The sequence below is a fragment of the Microtus pennsylvanicus genome, chromosome 6 (assembly GCF_037038515.1).
Source record: "Microtus pennsylvanicus isolate mMicPen1 chromosome 6, mMicPen1.hap1, whole genome shotgun sequence".
Lineage (NCBI taxonomy): Eukaryota > Metazoa > Chordata > Mammalia > Rodentia > Cricetidae > Microtus > Microtus pennsylvanicus.
In genome coordinates this window covers 38985746-39010560 of record NC_134584.1, presented here as the reverse complement: position 1 = coordinate 39010560, position 24815 = coordinate 38985746, and the positions used below count along the sequence as shown (strand labels likewise).

At 36.9% G+C, this 24815-nt stretch overlaps 1 protein-coding gene across 5 annotated transcripts in view; it reads right to left on the bottom strand.

The window, feature by feature from the left end:
- Positions 1-1082: 1082 nt before the first annotated feature.
- Positions 1083-24815, bottom strand: part of Ddx4 (DEAD-box helicase 4) — a 46321-nt gene continuing 22588 nt past the window's right edge. For 3 of the 5 annotated variants that reach the window (XM_075977826.1, XM_075977829.1, XM_075977828.1), the window contains 12 exons: positions 22542-22589; positions 22401-22448; positions 22116-22258; positions 21174-21326; positions 17583-17737; positions 11581-11710; positions 9675-9841; positions 7242-7387; positions 3199-3298; positions 2190-2460; positions 1971-2084; positions 1083-1160 (listed from right to left, as the gene is read on the bottom strand). In XM_075977826.1, the coding sequence (XP_075833941.1) occupies positions 1083-1160; positions 1971-2084; positions 2190-2460; positions 3199-3298; positions 7242-7387; positions 9675-9841; positions 11581-11710; positions 17583-17737; positions 21174-21326; positions 22116-22258; positions 22401-22448; positions 22542-22589 (1553 nt within the window). Of the gene's footprint in view, positions 1170-1970; positions 2085-2189; positions 2461-3198; positions 3299-7241; positions 7388-9674; positions 9842-11580; positions 11711-17582; positions 17738-21173; positions 21327-22115; positions 22259-22400; positions 22449-22541; positions 22590-24815 lie in introns of all 5 variants that reach the window. The other 2 variants (XM_075977825.1, XM_075977827.1) reach the window with 1 other exon arrangement.

Sequence of the window (24815 nt, the reverse complement as noted above, 5' to 3'; positions counted from 1 at the left end):
ATTAATTAAAAAAATAAAATAAAATAAAAATCACAAACAGTAAAAAAAAAGAAGACAGAAATTAAGTCAACCTTAATTCCTAACTCAAAAGATTTTTAAAATTCTGTATTTTGTAATCTGAACTACTTTAAATTAGCACACAGGGTACATGACATTTTTGAAAGTTTACGTGAAATTATTTTCTAATATGGCATGGGGTAGGTAAATTCAAGATACATAATAACAAGGTTATTTCCATTACCAACTATAAAACATGAATAAAAAATATGATGAAACTGAAATACTGTGTTTGTTGATAAGTGGGCTAGATTCTAAGACTAATTTTCATCACCACATCTTATTATTAATGAAAACTACACATTAATATTTGATTTGTTTAAAACTACTTGCTTATTGCATTGATTTCAGGAGAAACAAATTTTCCAAATATAAGAACTAGAAACTGTAATATGCCACAAGAAAAATGAAAACGCTGTTGGAAAACTTAGGGGGAAATGTGTTTCATTTTTTATTTCCAAGGAAAATCTGTATATTATAAAAGCAAACATTTGTCATACCACCAAGTACAGAGTTCACATTGCAAACTGAACCATTTTCATGACATGTCTGATGATCTAGAAATCAAATAACTTTGAAAGGCTTCAGTCTCCACTGTTCCATGAAAATCATGTTATCATATGTACCACACTATTCCTTCTTTTAAAGGATCAAGTAGAAATTAGACCCAATAATTATACATCATATCCTATTGCTTGTTTTATAGGATCATAAACACTGTACTAAGATTTAGCACTTGGACATGAAACATGTCTTAACTTTCTGAATATGCTAGAAATAACAAAAACATTTACAATGCTTTAATATTTCTAGTTAATACCATTTATATCAGTAACTGCAATGTTGTAACTTTCAGCATCTCACATAACTAGTCAATGAAGTTGGTTATTTTAAGGGTTGGGAGTAAGAACAGAAGAACAGGAGATATAAGAATATCAGGTTTCACACTTCTGTTAAATTTTTAAAATAAAAACTGCTTTCTTCGCTGCATCAGAACTATCAGACTTGAAGTATGTTTGTTTGCTTTAATCCCATGACTCGTCATCCACTGGATTGGGAGCTTGTGAAGAAGAAATCCCCTCTGTATTCAAAGTGTTCTTGCCCTGGTAATTCTTTTTTTAAAAAAAGAAAAGAAAGTGAAAGAGACAAGTTATGGCAGTCTTAATATTACATTGTCTGGACTAATAGCAGAGACTCACTTTCTACCTTGTCTATCCCAAGCATGCAATGACTTTCTTATAAAATGATTCTCTTGATAAAAGGCCCATATAAATGTGTAAAGTCTAAATTGTACAAAATAACTCAAGAAAAAAGATTTTTCAAGTTCCTAAGTTTTAGAGAGCAGAAAAATTTAATATTAAACTTCAAGTATAAATGTTTATTAAGAGCACTTCTCTACACCAAAATTTACTGCAAAGAAAAAATAAAAAAACTTGGCATGCCATTAAGACTTATAGCACCCTTGCCCTTGCATCTTGTCTTTTTTTAATATTTATTTATTTATTATGTATACAATATTCTGTCTGTGTGTATGTCTGCAGGCCAGAAGAGGGCACCAGACCTCATTACAGATGGTTGTGAGCCACCATGTGGTTGCTGGGAACTGAACTCAGGACCTTTGGAAAAGGAGGCGATGCTCTTAACCACTGAGCCATCTCTCCAGCCCCCATTGCATCTTGTCTTAATAATATGGTCAAAATCAAAGAATTCTTTAGAAAGTTTAGAAGATCCCAACAAATACCAGCAAAAAGGAACTGGGGTGTTCAACTATAAACCTCACATACATACATATGTTATAAATGACATAGATAATTAAAATGATAGCTTTAATTACTGAATAGTATTGCCTCATAGAATCAAGCACATTTTCAAAGGGCAATTAGATACCCATTTCTTAACATTTCTCAACTAACCTTCCTCGTGTCAACAGATGCAAACACAGTTCCTCTTGTGCTATTACTGAAGCCAGGAGGTACATATGTACTAAAGGCAATTTCTTCTAGCCAAGCAGGAACATCCTGTTGAGCCTTGAGAAAATAAAAACTTCTTATGCAACATGAAATCTCAAAAATTGTAAAACAACAAAGAACTACTCCATTTTAAGTATTTAAAGTTAAACTGTTTAGACTTACATCTGATAGTACTTTAACGAGAGGCTGTGCTAAATGATTATCAGATTCTGTATCGAAAAAAGAAATTGCTCTGCCAGTATTTCCACAACGCCCAGTACGTCCAATTCGATGAACATATTCATCAATGGTAGAAGGAAGATCAAAATTAATAACATGTTGAACATTTTCAATATCAAGCCCTCTGGCAGCTACTGAAGTAGCAACAAGAACTGGGCACTTTCCACATCGAAAATCTCCAAGAGCTTGCTCTCTCTCCCTCTGTTCCCGATCACTTTTAAAAAAAGAATTTTGCATTAGAGTCACTTTTGAGGAAGTTCATCAAGCAGCATTATTTCAAAAAGTAAAAATGACAGCACATAATATTAATGCCCACTATGCATGCACCAAGTACTATAATAAACCATCAAGCCACCAATTTATCCTCAGTCTTTAGCTGTAACAGCCACCCCATTAGCAGATGGAGTAGGAGACAGCTAAAAGGACCAGAATATAAATCCCAGTAACTGAAAAGTAATTTCTAATCTTAGCATAAGAGTATATTTAATCTACTTGGTTAGAATTATTGCTCAAAAAATATTCTTAAAGTACAACTCCAGAATTCTACATATTCAAAAATTATTTTAAATCTTCTAATAAAGTATCAATAAAGTTGTGTTAATGTACTTTTTTTTTTAGCACTCCAACTGCAAAAAGAAAGGTCAGAGATTAGATTAAGCATAAGAAAAATCTACATTTAAGAGCCAGAGACCTATGGACCACTCTTGACAAGTTCCCATTCATGAAGAGTTTAAGGCAGACTTTCAGTTTGCCTGTATCTACTACTTAGTTTCTATAAAAACAAAGATTAAAGGGCCAAGGAAACATCCAGTAAAGATGCTTTTCTCCAAGCCTAATAAATTGAATTCTATCTCTGAAACTCATATTTAAGAAGAGAACCAATTCCAAAAAATACTGACACACACACAAGAATACTAATACAATTTCAAAAAATGAAGAATAATGTACTCACCCATGAATACTTGTAGTTGATATTTTTTCTTGACAAAGAAAAGTTGCAATGAAATCTGCTTTTTTCTTGGTGTCAACAAAAACCATAGTTCTTTCATCACCTAATAAAACCACAAAATTATTAATATCCAAACTACAAAATTTAAAGAGGCAGATTAGAGCAAGAAACTTTGTCTCAGCCACCGCTGTACTGCTAGAGTACAGAAAGAGTGTTTCCTCAACGAATGTTTGCCAAGGAAAGAGACAACTGTTTTCCTATTAGAGGGATTTTAAAAAGGTGTGTTTTCTTAAGCAAATACAAATAACTGCCTGCCATCTCTTAATAATTTCAAGTTTGTCTTGTTCACTTTTGCTTTTCCATTTCGTACTCTATAAATGCCTATTACTTCCACAAATAAATTCACTCTTTCACTATGCCCAGAGGGGTGACGGCATTTACACTAATGACATCTGACCCTGGGCAACTAAACTCTAACATCTATGTGCCAATGCCATCTCTTATTTCAAACCCTTCATTTCCAGAACACAATACAGTTAAAGGTTGGCCTTTTCCCGAGGCTTAACTCATTAAAAAGTATTTACTTGCAAGATTAAAGTATTTAACTGGCACAGATTATTCTATACAGGGGTAACTCTACAAAATGCTGAAAAAGAAAGATGGTAAGAGAGTTATAGCCTTAATAGAAGAAAGAATCTTTCTTCTCATGATCACTCTTCCCTACCTCCCTGTCAGCTCACTTTATGACAACTATTTAGCGGCTAGCTGTCACCATTCTAGATATTGGGGAAAAAAATAAAGTTCCTGCTATCATTGTGGGCACATAGTAATACATATTAAATCCTAAAACCATCAGCAAAAAGAGTAAGATCTACAGTTTACTTCTGTTCTAGCTGCTGCTCTATTGCTGTGAAGAGACACCATGACCAAGGCAATACTTATAAAAGAAGATTTAATTCAGGGTTTGCTTACAATGTGTCTCTGAGGATTAATTCATTATAATGGCAGGAGCATGGCCACATTTAGCACTGGAGCAGTAGATGAGAGCTACATCCTGATTGGCAGGCAAAGAGAGGCTGGGCCTGGAACTGGCTTTTAAAACGTCAAATCCCAGCCCCTAGGGATATACACTTCTTCCAACAAGGAATTACTTCCTACTTCTTCTCAAATAATGCCACTCCCTGGTGACTAATACTTCAAATGTATGAGCCTATGGGGGCCAATCTTGTTCAAACCACCACAGCTTTAAACAAAACAGATGGTATCTGAGCAAGGATAGAACTACTGATAGTGAACTATGCAGATTCTCAGAGAAAGAACATTATAAAACAGAGGGGAAAGTAAGTATAAAGGTTCTGAAACACTTTCTCATGATACAAACAACAAAAATAAAAAAGAGGAGCTGGAGGATGGTTCAGTGGGTAAAGGCACATGCTGGTCTGTTCCCAGCACACATATGGTAGATTACAATCACCCCTAATCCAGTTCCAGGAGATCAAGCCCTCTTCTGACCTCAACAAATATCAAGACGTGTACATAGTACATATAAATATATGCAGGCAAAACACTCGCATACATAATAATTAGACCTAAAAGAGAAAAACAGGCAACAGGTTCCACTGTGTCCTGGGTATTCTGAGCAGAGGTAACAGCAAGCACAAAAGCACTAAGGCAGAACTGTGGCTGGGTATTTGAAGTAGAATAACGAACAAAGCATGGTTGGAGGACAGTGAACAAGGGAAAGACAGGATATGTCAAAGAAGTAATGGAGGACATCACATTTTGAACAGAGATGTGCTGTGACCTTTAACTTAGTAGTTAAAGGAATATACGCATGTATACCGATGCATGCGTGTCTGGTTAAGACAAGACCTTACTATGTATCCCAGGCTGGCCTCAACCCCTCAATCCTCCTGTCTCAGCCACCCGAGTGCTGAGATTTTAAGCATGCACCACTATACCCAGACACGTATGATAGAAGAACCAAGAGGATTTTGCTATAATATCAGAAGTATAATTATGGAAAGAAATAAGAAATTACTTTTGCATCTAAGCAACTGGAAGAATAAAATTACCATTAACTAATAAAACAAGGCTGCTATTTTAAAAACCTGTTTTGGGATTGGGAAGATGACTCAGTTGGTAAAGTGCCAGTCACGCAGGCATGATGTAAGCTGAGCTCAGATCCCCAGCATCCATGTAAAACACTAGGCACAACAGTATATGCCTGTACCTCAGCATAGGGGAGATGAAGACAGCAGGATGATCACTTGGGATCTCTAGCCAGCCAGTCTAGCCAAAGAGGTTAAGTAAGCTCCAGGTTCAGTGAGATCCTGCCTCAAAAAATAATGTGGAGTGGGCAAGGGCACTTTATCAAATGAGCCATGCACCCAGATTGCTAAAATCTGTACTTCTATGTTAACTCTTATCCTGCAACTGAAGTAGCAAAACTGAAGATATAAGCTCTGTGTGCATTTATAATTCAGAAAGGGCTTTATCATTCTGAAATCACTGAGTTAGTGCCCAATGGGAGTATTAATACAAGTCTCCTAAAAAAAAAAAAGCTCTATTCTGACTGGTTTATAAAGATGAATAAAGTAGAAAAATGCCATTGAAATATCCCTAAAATTCCAAGAAAGTAAAAAAGTTAACTTCTTATAAAGATGAATAAAGTAGAAAAATGTCATTGAAATATCCCTAAAATTCCAAGAAAGTAAAAAAGTTAACTTCCTAACACTTTTCAGGTAGCTGTGAACATTTTGAGCTAAGTTTTCATAATTAAGTGAAATCTTTCATGAAAATGATTTATTTATTTTGGTTTTTAAAAGTACTGTATTTTTCCTCTTAAACAAGGTTAATATTATATAAACATGTATCAAATAAGATAAAATATTCCTTCATGATTAAGTTATGAACATGTAACTCTTCATTAAGCTACACTGAGTCATTAATGAACAATATTTATAAGTATACTATATTGAAAAGCATTCTAAAAAACTTCAAGTAACCTAAAACAGTAGACAGTGCTAGGGAGCATACTATCTCTCCGGGACTACAGGACAGCTCAGTCAAGGTGTTTGGCACTGATTCTGAGAGCTTGAGTCTGATCTGGAATACTGTGGAAGAGAACCAATTCCTACAAGAAGTTTTCTGACCCTCATACATTCTCCATTGCATGTTGTGTAAACACATGTACACACACATATGTAAATAACTATTTAAAAAACATTGCTCATTATTACAACTGACTTCTCATCCCGCTGTCTCAAAACTGACATTCCAGCTGAACAAGAATCATTAAACTAGGAGAATAAGGGTGGAGGGATAGTACATAAACACACTACAAGATGATCATGCCAGTTATTTTCAGTCTCATAACAAAGCTACTTCAAGCAAACACAAAACAAAATTTATGAACAAAAATAATTTGGAGGAAGACAGAGAAATTATTTTCATGGGTATTATGAAGGACAGAATTTGATTCTCAAGTCCCCTCCAGCCCTGAAACACTTTTAACTTCATGAATATGAGAAGACTCTTTAATGGGCAAGAAATGAGGAACCAGAAACACAAAATCAGCAAGAGTTCACATTGTTTTTTCTTTGAAAACTGGGTCTTGCTATTAGGCCATGGTGGTCTTGAACTCACATACCACCTGCCTGACCTTCATGAAAGCTGGGGTCCCAGAGCTGTTTACATGTACAGACTGAAGAATTAGCTTTCAACATAGTAACAGTGCTAAAAACATGTGTTACCTTAAAACCTTTCTAGTTTTCTAAAATACACACACACACACACACACACACTTCTGTTGAAATACTTTTTAGCCAAGTACTGGTAAACTAAGTCTCAAATACCTTCTATATTCAACTTATATGACATAAAGGAATACTTTTATACAATTTATAATACAAACTAAGTCATAGTCATCTATAAAGTATTCACAGAAAAATATTTATTAAAATTATTATACAAAATGGTGATTTAAAAAAATAATATTTTAAAATTCAAAATCGCAACAAAATAATTATATTAAAATAAGGTACCTATGTTTCGTAGGATCTCAACAAGTTTTTCTCTTTTTGAATATTGGCCAATTTGAAGAATGGTCTGCTGAACATCTCTGCAAGCTCCTCCCACTTGTCCAACAGCAACAAACAAATAATTTGACTTTAAAAACTCCCCAGCCAACCTTAAAAGAGAAAATATTACTCCTTAGCTTATCCTTGTCCATTTGTGCTCATGGTGTTTCAGTCCTGTGAATGTAACTCACAGCAACACAAAGACTGGTAAGATGGTTACTTATGCTACCCAAGTATTATTCTCAAAGACCAGGATAAAATGTTAAGACTTTTAAAATATACAATTACTAACAAAAACATCTGTGCCAAACTATGAACTCAGGAAGTTTCAGTGAACTGTAGAGGACGGGGGATGGATCTCAACTGGTAGAGGGCTCCTTAGCATGTCCAAAGCCCTGGGTTTGATTAGCAGCACCACGTATACACCAGGTTGTGGTGGTGCATGCCTGCAATCTCAGCACTCACGAGGTAGAGGCAGCATCATCTCTAGCTACACAGCGAGCTTAAGGCCAGTCTGGGCTATATGAGATCCTGTCTCATGAGACGGAAGCAGGGAGGAAGGAGGAGGGATTGAAACATAAACCTAAAGCACAAATTCGATTCTAATCTCATTTTTTATGAATACTTGCTATTGCTCAGATTTATTTTCTGAAATATTACTTGTTAAGTTACTCTTCTTTAAATAAATGGTTATAAGTAAACCAGATTACAGGTCAATGTTTTTCATGTCACAATACATATAGAAAAATGAGACCTAAGGGCCATGCAAAACTAGGCTGTATAAGGTCGCCTCAAAAGTTGACACACAGTAATTTACTATGTGAATGCAGCTGAAAGTCATGCTTTATATAACCCACAAACACAACCCTGTGGAGACACTGCCAATTAAGGCAGCTGAGCTTTTAGGGTTTAGAAGGGAGAGTACAAGTCTTTAGTAAATGCTACCCTTTTGTGTAGGTAAGGTAGCAGTCCAATGTTTTCTAATTGTTTCCTTGAATGTAACAAAATAGCTCAGACTCAGCATACCCAAAATCTAGAGAAGTTACTGTTTCTTCTTGCTCCTTATTTATTCTCTTGCCATAAAAACACAACTTTTTTTTCTTAGTTTCCAGTTTCCTCCAATTATGTTTTTAAATTTTTTTGGAATTATAATTACATCATTTCCCCTTTCCTTTTCCTCCCTCAAATCCTCCCATGTACTACCCCCATATTGCTCCCTTTCAAATTTATGGCCTCTTTTTAATCATTGTTACATAATGCATATTCATTTTTAATACAACCTAATCAGTCCATGTGATGGTACTTGTATACATATGTTTTCAGAAGTTTTTTTTTGTTTTTGGTTTTTTTTTTTTTTTTTTTTTAGTTTTTTTGAGACAGGGTTGCTCTGTAGCTTTGGAGCCTGTCCTGGAACTAACTCTTGTAGACCAGGCTGCCTCTGCTCCCAAGTGCTGGGATTAAAGGCATGTGCCACCACCGCCCAGCAGAGGTTATTTTTTAACATACCTTCTTCAAGAGTTAATTCCCTCCTCTCCCAGGCAATTGAAAATTTTAGTATCTGTTACCCCTTCACTTGCTAAAGCATTCATGACACATGGTATTGGGAACACAAAGATGAATACATTGGTATCAACCTCAAATAGGACAAAGTTCTATCAAATATTTTTAATTCAGGATTAGAATATTAACATTTACTGCACAGAATATTAAACTCCAAGAAAAGTACAATGCTTTCTATAGTTTCTTCCACAAAAGAAAAGATATGAAATTAAATTCATGTATTAGAGCCTTTAAAACTTTTAGACTTGCCCAGCGGTGGTGGCGTACGCCTTTAATCCCAGCACTCGGGAGGCAGACGCAGGCGGATCTCTGGGAGTTCGAAGCCAGCCTGGTCTACAAGAGCTAGTTCCAGGACAGGCACCAAAGCTACAGAGAAACCCTGTCTTGAAACCCCCCCCCCCCAAAAAAAAACCTTTTAGGCTTGATCCATACGAACAGCAAGTAGGGAAAGTTATATTTGAATAATTTTTAAACAACTGTCAATCCAAATATTTTTCAAAGACTGAAAATTAAAGGAATGTAAAGGAGGAATTACCATGATTCAAAGTAGTTTGGCTTCAAAAGACTAAGGTACATAAGCCCAAATAAGAAAAGACAGACATAAAGGGGAAAAGTAGATTCAACTTTGGACCTCAACAAGAGTCGCTACTAACTTGTTTCTAAGAAAAAAATACCTTACCAAAATTAAGTATGAAACTCTGTGATTACATAAAAAATCATGTGTACAAGAATAACTTGGAATTACAGGTAGAAGTGGAAGCCAACGGCTGCTGTTAGGACTAAAGACATATGCCACCATATGCATCTTTAATTGTTTTAAATAAGGAAAATATTTACCTTTGGATTTCTTCTGGAAAAGTTGCACTGAATAAAAGGGTTTGGCGCTGTTCTTTTGATGGCATTCCAGGACAAGAAATTAACTTCTTCATTTCTGGTCCAAAACCCATATCCAACATTCGGTCAGCTTCATCCAATACTAAGTACTTGACTTGTTTGAGACCAATCTTTAAGGATATTTTCAAAGACAAGAACAGAAAATGCACACTAGTTTATATTGAGCTAAAATACACTCCACAATTTCAACTGTTAAAGTATTCTTAAGGGCTATGCTGGCTAGTTTTATCAATTTGACACAAGCTAGAATCATTCGGGAAGGGAACCTCAGTTGACAAAACGCCTGTGAGGCACTTTCTGAATTAATAATGTAAGTGGGAGGGCCCAACTCAGTGTATGGGGCCATCTCTGGTCTGATGGTCCTGGGTTGCTATAAGAAAGCAGGCTGAGTCATGAGGAGCAAGCCAGTAAACAGCATTCCTCTATGGCCTCTGCTTCAGCTTCCTGCCATGCCTTCAGTCGCTGCCCTGACTTCCTTCAATAATAACTATGATGTTGAAACCTTTCCTACCCAGTTTGGTGTGAACACAGTGTTTTATCACAGAAACAGAAACCTTATCTAGTACAGGGAAAATCAAGGCATACAATGATAACTGTTAGGCTCATCATAGATATTAGATAATACTAATATATCTGATCTAAACTTTTTTTTTCAAGACAGGGTTTTCTGTATAGCCCTGGCTACCCTGGAACTCATTCTGTAGACAACGCTACACCCAAACTCAGAGAAAAAGACCTGCCTGCTTCTGCCTCCCAAGTGCTGGGATTAATGGCACGCACAACCACTGCCCAGTCTGATATAAACTTTACTGATGTATAAAAATATTCCATAAATTAAGTTTAAAAGAATCTAAAGTATCTACAGCAATATTTTACCCTACAACTTCTGCAATTAACTGAATATTCTATTATCTCCAATTTCTAACATATTAGGCACTATCTATATGTAGTTTGAAATATGAATAATTGTGAAATAATTTTATTATTTTAAAACATAAGTTGCAACATATAGCTAATAGTTACTTATATTGGACATCATGGATCCATATTGTATTATATGGAAAAATCAAAATATTTAATGTAAAAAAAATAAAATCTAACAAGTTGAAATACTGAAAATATATTAACTTGAGACAGGGTCTCACTGTGTAGCTCTGGCTGTCCTTGAACTACAAGAGACTTTGATACTACCACAAAAATGGTTTAAGATATGGATTTTTCTAGTTATTTTTTTAAAAAGTGCCTTTACCAAAAAAGAACATGTTTTAAGTACCCCCTTTAGAGAACACAAAATAATCGATTACAGTTCATTAACATGAACTTAAAGTATTAAGTGATGTAATAACTGGGTATGAGATTCCCAAATGAGTATCTAGCCCTAAAATCTCTTCTTAAAAGACCTGAAAATAAACAGCTCACACTACTACCATTCACATGCTTTAACAGAACACACTACTACCATTCACATGCTTTAACAGAGAACAAACTATTGATGCCCTAAAGAATGTGTCTTAGGAAAAAACTATTTCACCAAAACATGTATGGACTATGTAAAAATATTCATTGTATTTTCTTCCATGTAACAAAATATTGCTGGAAACAGATACAGGATCTGACCCTAATGCTATCGTTTACTAGAGATAACTAAGGGATTTTAAATAATTAATCTCACTGTTTGTTTTCCCAAGTATAAAATAGAAAATACTATGCCCTGTTGGAATTATCCTGACAATTATGAAAATGAATTCACAGGACCTGATACAAGTAGAAACATAAACAGTGCTCTGGGAAATACACCTTTCATATAACACACCCATCACTAACATGTTGTTACCTTCCTGAAGCTTACCTTTTCTTTACCTATGATATCCATCAGCCTCCCTGGTGTAGCACATAGTATGTTACAGCCTTGTACTATCTGTCGGATTGAATGCCCAAACTGGGTTCCCCCATATATGACAACAGCTCTTACACAAGTCCTACAGATAAGAGAAATGCCATTTTCCAGTTATTTGGAAATTATACATTTGTTTCTAACACTTTATGAAATAAGACCAATAAAGAAAAAAACATTGAACTATCTAAAATATATTAAATTTCATTGAGAAAGGAAAGTTTATAATGTCAAAAGGCAAATAAAACAAATCAGGAAGGACTATTTTGCAATCTGTCTGATTAAATGGCTGTTAACAATGAGAAATACCAGCATTCTCCTTCCTCTTCAATCACCCACTCACAAAACAACACAAACAGCCATGGTGAGCCCTCCCTTAGCACCTGTACAGCAGCACTCTCAAGTACTATGTAAGCTGCCAGCAGGGAGGAAGCTTCCTAGCCAGTACCTACTTGATTCCTCTATGGCCTAAGACCATAGTCTGTGGTGTTTTCAGCAATTATCATATATTTTACTGCAATGTAACCAAACCTCTACTGCAGGACATTTAGGTATTTTTCAGTATTTTACTACAGCGATGTGATAATAAACATCCAAATAGAAATATTCATCTTTGGGTACAGACATTATCTAAATTTATCAAGTTTATTTTTTGTTTTTGAAAAATGTTTCTTGGGCTGGAGAGATGGCTCAGAGGTTAAGAGCATTGCCTCCTGGTCCTGAGTTCAATTCCCAGCAACCACATGGTGGCTCACAACCATCTGTAATGGGGTCTGGTGCCCTCTTCTGGCCTGCAGGCATACATACAGACAGAATATTGTATACTAAATAAATAAATAGAGTTTCTCTTCTTTTATTCAATTTAAAATCAGATACCAATATAATACACTAAGGATTAGCAAGAAACAAACACTAATCTAGCAATTTACACCTAACTTTTGCAAATGGGCTATGAAGTTTGACATTTAAAGAGATTTTAAAAATCATTTTAAATTTATGAAAATGAAAGGCTAGTGGTTACATAAAAGAAGCACTAAAAACACTAAATTTCAGTGGATAAACTATAGCTAACAAATGGATAATTCATGAAAAAGCAAGCGCTCAAAAAGTAGTTCTATTTGATGATATGAACATGTGAAACAGAAGATACCTATGTTAAACACTGGCAAACTTTTCAACGTTCCGTTTTTTCCCCCAGCATAGTATTTTTATTAATTATTTGGGAATTTAATACACCCCATCACACTTGCTTCCCATTCTTCCCAGGTCCACCCTTCCACCTTTGTATTCTACTTCACCCCTTAAAAAAACACACCAAGTCCAACTTGTGTTGCCATACCCACTGGAGCATGGTCAAACTCCCAGTGACTCGCCCCTTAAAGATAATCAAGTCCTCCCCCTGCTCCCACCCACCAGAAGCAATCAACTGAGGAGAGCTACATTTTAGCATCTTTATCAGTTTTTAAGGACTCTCTTTATAGCTTCGAATCTGGACGGTGGTTATCAGAGAAACCTTCAGTGCCTGTCATTCTTAGTTATGACTCTGCGGTCATCGATACCTCAGCATAAGAAGCTTCCTGGCCCACAGTAGCCAGCAGCATGGGTCATCGACTTCCACGTGGTTTCAAGTGGCAGCATGGATGGTGGACTTCAATAAGGTCTCTGCAGCAGCAAGATCATAGATGCAGGCCACAGAAATCTTTTGAGGAGGTTTAATTCAGAAAACGAACCATTCTTATCTCATACATCTTCTTGTTGTTTAGGGTCAGTATAGTTGGGCAGTGTGATCAAGGGCAGGACCTTCTCGAGATCCAGACTGTTATAGCCTAATTATATAGCCAGTTCTGATAATGGACTAGTTAATGATGTACTTGCTACAATGTAATAGACTACAGTGTGTGATTTCTGAGACTGCTATTTTATAAAAACTACTGCAGCCTCCTATGTGCTCTTTCACTGAGAACTTAATCTAGAGTAAATCGCCTGCCATTTCCTAATGAGAGATAAGCATCTCTATGGACAGCAGCACAACCAGCTCACTGAACCACTACAAACTCAGCTGGTATCCCCTAAGAGACAACACGCTAGAAACACACAGTGAAACTGCATGACATTATTTTTTATTTTTTTATTCATTTTATTGAGCATTTCTCTGCTCCCCTCCCCTTCTCTCTCTCTCCTCCCCTTCTACCCTCTCCCACAGTCCCATGCTCCCAATTTACTCAGGAGATCTTTTCTTTTTCTACTTCCCGTGTAGATTAGATCCATCTATGTCTCTTCTTAAGGTCCTTTATGCTATCTAGGTTCTCTGGGATTGTGAATGATAGGCTGGTTTTTCTTTGCTTTATGTCTAAAAGCCACTTAGGAGTTAGTACATATGATATTTGTCTTTCTGGGCTTGGGTTACCTCACTCAATATGTTGCTTTCTAGATCCAACTATTTGCCTGCAAATATTAAGATGTCATCATTTTTTTTCTGCTGTGTAGTACTCCATTGTATAAATGTACCACATTTTCCTTATCCATTCTTCAGTCAAGGGGCATTTAGGCTGTTTCCAGGTTTTGGCTATGACAAACAATGTTGCTATGAACATAGTTGAACACATGTTCTTGTGGTACGATCGAGCATCCTTTGGGTATATACCCAAAGGTAGTATTGCTGGGTCGTGAGGTAGGTTATTTCTTAATTTTCTTGAGTAATCCAAAGGAGCTGTACTAGCTTGCACTCCCACCAGCAATGGAGGAATGTTCCCTTTACCCCACATCCTTTCCAGCATAAGCTGTTATCAGTGTTTTTGATCTTGGCCATTCTTACAGGTGTAAGATGGAATCTCAGACAGTTGTTGTTTTGATTTGCATTTCGCTGATGGCTAAGAGTGTTGAGAATTTCCTTAAGTCTTTTGGCCATTTTAGATTCATCTATTGAGAGTTCTGTTTAGATCTGTACCCTATTTTTTATTGGATTATTTCTTTTTTTGATGACCAATTTCTTGAGTTCTTTGTATATTTTGGCGATCAGCCCTCTGTCTGATGCAGGGTTGGTAAAAATCTTTTCCTATTCTATAGGCTGCCATTTTGTCTTGTTGAGCGTGTCCTTTGCTTTACAGAAGCTTTTTAGTTTCAAGAGGTCTCATTTATTAATTGTTTCTCTCAATGTCTGTGCTACTGGTGTTATATTTAGGAAATGGTCTCCTGTGCCAATGCGTTCAAGTGTACTTCCCACTTTCTCTTCAATAGGTTCAGTGTGGCTGGCTTTATGTTAAGGTCTTTGATCCATTTGGACTTGAGTTTTGTGCATGGCGATACATATAGGTCTATTTTCATTCTTCTACATGTTGACATCCGGTTATGCCAGCACCATTTGTTAAACATGCTTTCTTTTTTCCATTTTATATTTTTTGCTTCTTTGTCAAAAATCAGGTGTTCGTTGGTGTGTGGATTGATACCTGGGTCTTTGATTCAGTTCCATTGGTCTTCCTGTCTGTTTTAATGCCAATGCCAAGCTATTTTCAGTACAGTAGCTCTGTAGTAGGTGGCATGACACTTATTAACTATCTAGGCCTTATAATAATTTGTCAGGCATCAAGAGATAACAGAACACCAAATGTCTATAAGAGTAAAGTGAAACTGAACTCATATATGACTGATAAAAACGTATGTTAGTGTGAGCTTTAAAATAAATTCTTGTTAAAATTAAAATTGATAAGTCACTCCACAGATGCTTTAAAGAGAATAAATAACCTGAATAGAGAGGTACATATCCATAGTCCCAGTTACTCAGAAGGTTGAGGGCTGAGGGAGGATGATCATTTCAGCTAGGAGTTCAAAGCCAGCTTGAGCAAAAAGCAAACCTTTGTATCACTTGATAAAAATTTAAAACCATAAAAATTACCCCCTCTGCCCCTCCATGTGTATGTGTACGCGCACACATGCACAAGCATGCGTGTGTGTGTTCAGAAGCCAGGGGTCAAAGTCAGGTATTTCCCTTAGTCAGAGACCCCTTGTACCTTATTTTTTGAGACTGGATCTCTCACTGACCCCAAAGTTTACCAGTTCAGCTAGACTGGCTGCCAACAAGGCCGTGGGAGTCAGCTGTCTCAAGCCCACCCTCCAGCATTGGCACTAACAGATGCACACTGCTGCACCCACCTTTAACATGAGAGCTAGGAATTTGAACTAAGATCCTCATGCTCACATAAGAAGCACTTTCACCAACTATGTCATATTTCTCCAGTCCCCATAAAATCTTTATACAGCAAGACATTCATTATGCTTTTACTTACAACAATCCAAAGATTGCATATATATACAAACCAACCTAAAGTCATTAAAATATAATTTGATTGTACAAAAGAAATCTTCCACACTGTAAATCTAAAAGTAGGTAATTACCAGGGACAAAGTTCCTTTTGTGAGCCTCTTTAAAGTTTTTAAAAGAGTATTATTTTTTTAACTTTCTTTTTGTTTTATTGAGAAAAAAACAATTTCCGCCTCCTCCCAGCCTCCCACTCCTCCCCCCCCAACTCCTCTCCCTGTCCCCCCACTCCTCTCCTTCTCCCCCCACTCCTCTCCCCCTCCCCCTCAAGTCTGAAGAGCAGTCAGGGTTCCCTGCCCTGTGGAAAGTCCAAAGACCTCCCCCCTCCATCCTAGTCTAGGAAGGTGAACATCCAAAATTGGCTAGGCTCCCGCACAGCCAGAACATGAAGTAGGATCAAAACCCAGTGCCATTGTCCTTGGCTTCTCAGCAGCCCTCATTGTCCGCCATATTCAGAGAGTCCGGTTTTATCCCCTGCTTTTTCAGTCACAGTCCAGCTGGCCATGGTGAGCTCCCAATAGATCAGCCCCACTGTCTCCGTGGGTGGCTGCACCCCTCTTGGTCCTGACTTCCTTGCTCATCTTCTCCCTCCTTCTGTTCCTCATTGGGACTTTGGGAGCTCAGTCCAGTCGGGGGAGGAGGGGGTAAGGGGAGATGGGGAGAGAAAAGTGAGAAGGGTAGGATGGGGAAAACTTGGGGCAACGGGATGATTGGTATAAAGGAAGGTTGGATAGGGGAGCAGGGAAGCACATATCTTAATTAAGGGAGCCATCTTAGGGTTGGGAAGAGACTTGGACCTAGAGTGGCTTCCAGGTGCCCAAGAGCATGTATTTCTATGCATGTGTATTTGCTTATGTATGGACTGCATGTGCGTAGTGCCAGCAGAGGTCAGAAGAAAGATCCCCTAGAGCTGGAATTACAGGTAGTTGTGAGCCACCCTGTGGGTGCTGAGAGCCACATGTCTTCTGCAAGAGTAATCAGTGCTCTTACCCTCTGAATCATCTCTCCAGCCCCACCCAAATTTATTTTTAAACATACACTATAAACTACCTGAAGGGCCAGTGAGATGGCTCAGTAGGAAAAAGCCTTTGCTCTCAAGCTGAAAGATCTGAATTGATCCCTGGAATCCACATGGTAAAAAGGGAAGAGAATAGACATTTCCAAGCTGCCCTCTAACCTCCACAACACACACAATAAATATTCATAAATAAATGCCGAAATAAAATCTTAACTACCAAAAAAGCCAGGTGTGGTGGCAGATACCTATAATCTGACTACCTGGGAAACAGGGAAAATTTCAATTTCAGACTAAGCTTGGTAACTTAGTAAGCTCCCATTTCAAAATTTAAAAAAGGATGTAGCTTAGTGACAGAGTAGTTGCCTAGCATGTGCTAGGTGCTTGATTCAATCCTTAAAATCAGAAAAGACAAGCTACTGAATATCAGTATTTATATTTTCTTATTTTTACATGTTATCTAATTTTACTTCTAAAAATAAAAGGGATTCTATAAACAAGAATTATAAGAAAATATGCTTCACTTAATTATACTAAAAATTACATGAGTATATTATTACTGAGTTCACAAATAATTGAGAAACTTTCTAAGAACTATTTTAAGAGTAGCATTCCAGATGTACTTACCCAAAAGAAAATTTTCTGGCTTCCAAATAAATTTGGTTAATCAGTTCTCGAGTTGGGGCTACAATAATACACTCTGGTTCCTGTAGTTCTTTAAAGCGACTAGCAGTTATTCCATCCCGCATCATATGAGCCAAAATAGGCAAAAGAAAAGCTGCCTAGAAGTTAAATTGATTAATTTACAATATATCATTTTTATCCTGGCCAAAGTTACTCCTATTTTATAGCCTTTAGGGATGCCCTTCCCTCATGCTTGTAGAGTTATGATGAGAGCTTAGCATAACTCTTATTTCAAGGAGTTAACCAGGTCTTCATAGTCATGTTACACAACATAGCATGCTTGATAAAATTCATCTAGCTCAACAAAATGTTAGTCGTTTAAGAAAATAAACGTATTAGTGTATCCTAAATAGAGTGATGGTGTGGGAGAAAGGTCTGTATTCTGTCAATTTTATTTTAAATAAATGCTGATTAGCCAGTAGCCAGGTAGAAAGTATAGGTGGTATAGGTGGGATAACCAGACAGGAAGTAGAGGCGGGTCAATGAGAACAAGAGGATTCTGGGAAGGAGGAAACCCATTCCTCTGGAGTCACGGCCCAGACACAGAAGAAGCAAGATGTGATTGCCTCACAGAAAAAGGTACCGAGCCATGTGGCTAACATATACTAGAATAATGAGCTAATATAAGTTATAAGAGTTAATAAGAAGCCTGAGCTAATGGGCCAAATCAGTTTATATCTAATGTAGACCTCCGTGTGATTTATTTGGGACTTAACAATTGCAGGAACTGGGCAGGACAGAACCCCCAACAACAGAGTAACATTAATTATACAGAGGAATGTAGGCATAATCTCATAAATTGCTACATTTAAAAGTTATTCTACATGAGTCTTTGAGAGGGTAGTAATAAATAGTAGTAATAGAGGGTAGGAAACAGTAGTAATATCACAGGTTCTTCAAGCATTGGGTCATAGACCCATTTTCCTCAGGAGCATACAAACAAATTCTTAATGAGATATTTTCAACTCTAGTTCAAGAATACCTTAAGAGGACACACCATGACCAAGTTCATTTCACTACAAAGGATATAATGTTGGTTCAACATAGAAAATTTGTAAATATCTAAGACCTCTACAATGAAAGCTTTAATATACAGACAACTGTCAAGAGAGTGGCAGAACATTTACAAAATGGCTGTGATTCTAAAGTACCTACAGAGGAAACACAATTCTCATCAAAATTTCAATGACATCTTCAATGACTTAGACAAATAACTTCCTAAAATTTATACTGAAATGTAGCAATATTAAGTAGACAGAACAATGCTTGTGGCAACATAACACATGTTCTCATAGAACCACTGTAACAAAATCCACAAAGTACTGATACAAAAAGCAGACAAGTAGTCATAGTACCAAAATCCATATAGTACTGACACAAAAGCAGACACATAAACCATGTAGTAGAACAGAAAACACAGAAAAAAATCCACATGACTATAGCTACCTAACTTCCTACAAAGCTATCAAAACATACATTAGAAGACAAGATTATTGAACAAGCAATGTTAGAGAAACTGGATATCCACATGTAGAATATAGACCCATTATATCTCACACTGCACAAAAATTAGTTAGAAAATGAGTCAAGTCTCTAGTGTAAACCCTGAAACTTTGCAACTGCCTTAAGATCTGGTAATACAGAAAACCACGCCAAGAATTCACAACTACATGAGTTACAAGGTAGTGTGGGAAGTCCTTCTGTATATGTGTTGCTTTTATTAGATAATGAATAAAGAAACTGCTTTGGGCCCTATAGCAGGGCAGAACAGAGATAGGCAGGGAAAACTAAACTGAATGCTGGGAGAAAGAAGGCAGAGTAAGGAGACATCATGTAATCACCACTGGAGACAGACAAGCTGGAACCTTGCTGGTAAGCCACAGCCACATGGTGATACACAGATTAATAGAAATGGGTTAAATTAAGATGTAAGAGCTAGTCAATTAGAAGTTAAAGCTAATAGGCCAAGCAGTGATTTAATTAATACAGTTTCTGCATGGTTATTTCAGGAGTCTGGGCGGCCAGGAAATGAACAAGTGGCCTCCTACAACAACAACACTTTTGAACAGCCTACAGAATGAAGAAAAAATAGTCTGACAGATATATACCAATTGAGGGATTATTATCTAAAAGATAAAATTTTCAAATGTTAAGCTACAAGCTTCAAATCAATAAATGGGTAATGAACTGAATAGATCATCCCCCAAAGAATAAAAAATGGCTAAGAAACTTAAAAAGTGTTCAGTATCCTTTGCTATCAGATAAATACAAATTAAAATTACTTTCAAATTTTATCTCATCCAAGTGGAAATGACTATCAAGAGAACAAACGACCCTTACATATTAACTGGTGACAATGTGAGCTGGTGGCACCACTACGGATATTGGTATAGGTATTTCTCAAAAAAGAAACAAAGGAAAATAGCACAACAATTTAAGCTCTATTACTACTGGGTACATCCTAAGGACTCTAACAAAAGTACTTAAAACATCTATGTTTAATGCTACACTATTCAGAACAGCTAAGAAACAGAACCAGCCTAGATATCCATCAACAGATAAGTGGATCAAGAAAATGTGTTAATATAAGAAATGGTATTTCATTCAATCATAAATAAAACCATGACATTTGCCGAAAGAGAGATTCAATTAGAAATAATTATGTGAAATACTCCAGAGTCAGAAAGACAAATAGATTTTTATCTCAAAACTTAATACAGATCTTGCATGTGAGTATAACATGGAAACTATAACCATTAGAAGGAAGAATGAGATCTTAATGGGAACAAGCAGGAGGTTTGGAAAGGGTAAATGAATATATGACTGAAGGCTTATGTAAGAGAGGACTGTTTGAAGGGAAGAAGCGGACCAGCAAGCGGGAAAGAGGGAAGTATGGTGGGCAATCCAGGAAAGCAGTAACAGCAGAGTATAACACACATATATGTATACATACTATAATAAAACACATTACTTTACATGCTAATTTCAATTTTAAAAATCACTTTTTCAAGGCAGCTGTAACTACAAGTATCTGTTCAAGTAGAAGCGGCCCTTTCTGTCCCATGGCCTTGCCTTTCTGCTTTAACGGGATGACTTTTGCCTCTCTGGCTTGCTATGAAGCCTAATGTAAGCATGTATAACTGTAACTGAATATTTAGAATTAGATGATCCTCAATGAGTTATATAGACCCAAGAGCATGATAAAAACAAACCTACATAGACAATATTCAAGCTATATAAAAAAAGGAAGCAAGTAAACAGAAGAGCATAAACACTAAGAAAATTCCAAATCAGAAGACCATGAATAATCTTCCAGCCAACTGAAGAGATTCGAGCTACTTAGGAAACATCAAATATTTATTTTTCTTTTGTGTGTGTGTGTGTGTGTGTGTGTGTGAGAGAGAGAGAGAGAGAGAGAGAGAGAGAGAGAGAGAGAGACAGAGAGAGACAGAGAGAGAGAGAGACAGAGACACGGGGGGGGCACAAACACAAAAATTCAATAGAGGGCTGGTTGTATTTGGAAAGATGACTTACAGTCTTCCCAGACCCTGTTTGAGCACAAGCCATCAGATCTCTTCCTGCTAACACAATAGGGATGCTGTATTTCTGCACAGGAGTGAGCTTGGTATAGCCAGCTTTAGCAATGTTGTTATTCAGTGTTTGACAAAGATTAGCTTCTTCAAAAGTCTAAACAGAAAAGACAGCAATGATTAAATGATGAATTGCACACATCATATGCTCACCATTTCGTAAACATATTTCATTTCAGTAAGCTTTAAACTTTGATTCCACTTTACATACAAACCAATATACCCTACTATAAATAATAACCTATTTTCATGACATAGTAGAAGTATTTCCCATAGACTTCGCTTACAAATACCATTTTCTGCCCCCTTAAGCCCTGTGAGATACAGAAACTCTGATAAGTAACAAAGGCTCATTGTGAGGATAATTATTAACAGGGAATAGAAGACATCTGCTATTCTCCATACAAAATCCACTTCCCAGGGTTGAAGAGATGACTCAGCAGTTAAGAGCACCAGTTGCTCTTTGAAAGGACATGAGTTCAATTCCCAGAATTCACATACAGTTTTACAACCATCTGTAACTCCAGTTCCAGGAGCTCTGATGCCCTCTTCTGGTCATCAAAGGCACCAGGCAGGCATGTAATGCACAGACATGTGCAGTCGAAGCAGTCACACACATAAAATCCACTTCCTCACATACTTAGGATGTGAACATTTTTCACCTCTAGAAAAAGTAGCCTTTTTAGTAAATTTAAACAAAGTTCCTAATATGGTACACAAAGTGGAGATGAATTCTCGCACTTTCTCTTGATAAAGTAATTCTACTGAAAATGATAGTCAATGACTCTAACATTCAATCAAGGGTCCGAGACACTAAAAGGTAACTTTTCTATTGACAGCAATGCAATTATACCATATATTTATATCAATATAAAAATACACTGACCAAAATTGCTGGTGGTGCATCATGTCCAGATACTTCTACAAGTATGGTATCATACTTATCAAAGTTTATTCCTGTCTGATAATGTGCGAAAATGGAGTCCTCATCCTCTGGTGGAGGAGGGGGTATATATGTCACTTTTGGACCTTAAAATAGAAATGGAAAATAAAATTTACGTACTAGAAATACAAACAAGAGAAAATGACAAAAACCAATTAGAAAATACTGTGTTTTAAATTTAACCACACTTCTGACATAGTCAATAGATAAGTGCAAACATTGATGTACCCTGAATGTCACTGCTCTCTCCTCCTTCAGCTTCTGACTTCCAAGAATCTTTAAGGGATAAAACCAAAAAGATAAATGTTAATGGAAGAGTAAAATAAACAGTACCCCAAAGATAAAAACTTTTTCCAAAATAAAACTTACTCTTTCCAGAGCCTGTTACTACTTCTTCATTCAAACCTTTGTAACCACCTAGTAAAGAAATTCAGACTGATCGTCAATTAAGACACAAAGCTATGTGTGTCTTTATTCTCACTATCCTCAAAGAGGGCACATCTTAAAATAGCAAACATCTTTAAAGTGTCTTACAAATGGTGTTTGAGACAGAGACTGTAGGCATAGCTCAGTTCTAACAGTGTTCATTTAATGTGCTCAAGTCCCCGGGTTTGTTGATTCCTGACAGGAAAAGAAAGGAGGAAGAAGAGGGAAGAAATGGGGAGGGAGGTAGCAAGAAAGAATCTAACACATTTTAAGGTTGTCTGGTATTCAACATGATGGTTTTATGTAGATTATAGACTGCACCACTGTTTTTCCATAAGCCATGAGATCTTTTCCCTGGTCAGTAAGGGAATAATTTTCTAAAAGGAACTAAAATGGATGGTTTGCTAAGAAGACTAAGATTCTAGCCATATTCATGGATATGATACACTGAAATAAGGAACGAATTCAACCAAGAAAAAAGGAACATGGGTCAAGTTTTCCAGAGTTTTCCCCTACTGGTGTTAGGGTTCTGACAGCACAAGTATTTACCAGAGTTGTTCCGAGAATTATTCCAGAATTTTCACTAGGGGGCTGGTAACTTATGTACCTTCTACATAGCAAATACCATAACAAAATCCAAGAGCCTTACATAAAAAGGCATGTGCTCAGTATAAACCATGTTTGTATATATTATACAAACAATTCAGACAAAATGAATTACCTTTTTTTTTATTAAAACACTGTTTGGCTGATGGTTCAGGCACATTTCTACCTAGCTCTTACATCTTAAATTAACCCATTTCTATTAATCTATGCATCACCACCAGGCTATGGCCTACCAGTAACGTTCTGGTGTCTTTCTCCTACAATGAATTATTCTTATCAACAATAAGAAAAGGTATCTTTCCCAATTCCAAGTTGTCAGAAGTTAGCTACACTAGCTTAGCAATCAGCCTATCCAGACTGAGGGATGCAGTATCTTGGTTCCTTCTGTATTTATGTGACAAAGACAACTGAAGACAGAGAGGATTTACTTTGGCTCAGAATTCCTAAGTACCATCCATCATGGAAAGAAGCTAAGGCAGTGGGAACTCGAGGAAGATGTACACCCTGCATTAGCAATAAAGAGGTAAAGAGCAATGAACCCTAGTACTGTTTTTATTGGTCTAGGATCCCAGTCTACCGAACAGTCCTGACACATTCACCCTGAGTCTTGACACTTCAGTTAACCCAGTCTAGAAAATCCTCACAGACATACTATGTGTGTGACTCCCGGTAATTATAGATCTTGTCAAGATGACAATTAATATTAACAATAGTAAGTTCATCCCTTGTCAACTTAACATTTAAATGTATCACCTTTGAACAACTACCTTTTATCCTATGTCCCCATAGAGTCATGGCCAACACATATTGCAAAATCCTTTTAGTTCTACTTCAAAAGTCCCCATAGGCTTCCACAACTCCTAAATATTTGAAGCCCCTTTAGACAAGTTATAAACAAATATCTATGGGCAATCTGACTAAACTGGATTTAAGTAAACTTTTTTCTGTATTGGAGAATGTAAAAAGCCAGGGGTAGATTGCTACTTTGAATGCTTTCAGAGTATGTGGGGGTCCACAGAAGTGGGTCTGCTCCACCTTGACTGAAGGTCAGAGACCTTAAGCCTACTCTCGCTCTTTCAAAGTTATTGACAAGAAGTCTGACTTAAGAAGTGGCTACAAACAAGATATCTTTACTGAGGGTGTGGTTACCTGGTGTTCTGGATATTAAGATGGCCCACAGAGGTGGGTACACTCCACCTTGACCAGAGGTCAGTGAATTCAAGCCTATTCCTGCTCCTTTAAGGACAAGACAGGAGGTGTGACCCAGGGAGTGGCTGCCTATAGGATACTTGGTCTAAGGTGTAGTTACTGCATCTCCTGCCTAAAACATCAGACTTCTTAACTCAAGAAATAGTAGCTTGATGTCTCAAGTAGTGAAGCAAGTAACTGTTCTGCTTGTCCTTTGTGTCATGTTAAAGCAGTCTTTTGCCTTCTTTCCCCCTGATTGGGGTATATAAGCTTATGGAAAATAAACACAGGCATATTCAGTATTCACTAGATAGCCCTCCTGGCTCTATCCTACGTCCCTGTGTTTCTTTCATATCTCTGTTCCTCCTACCTAATTTTTCTAATCCACATGCCCCTATCCTTGAATGTACAAACCACATAGAG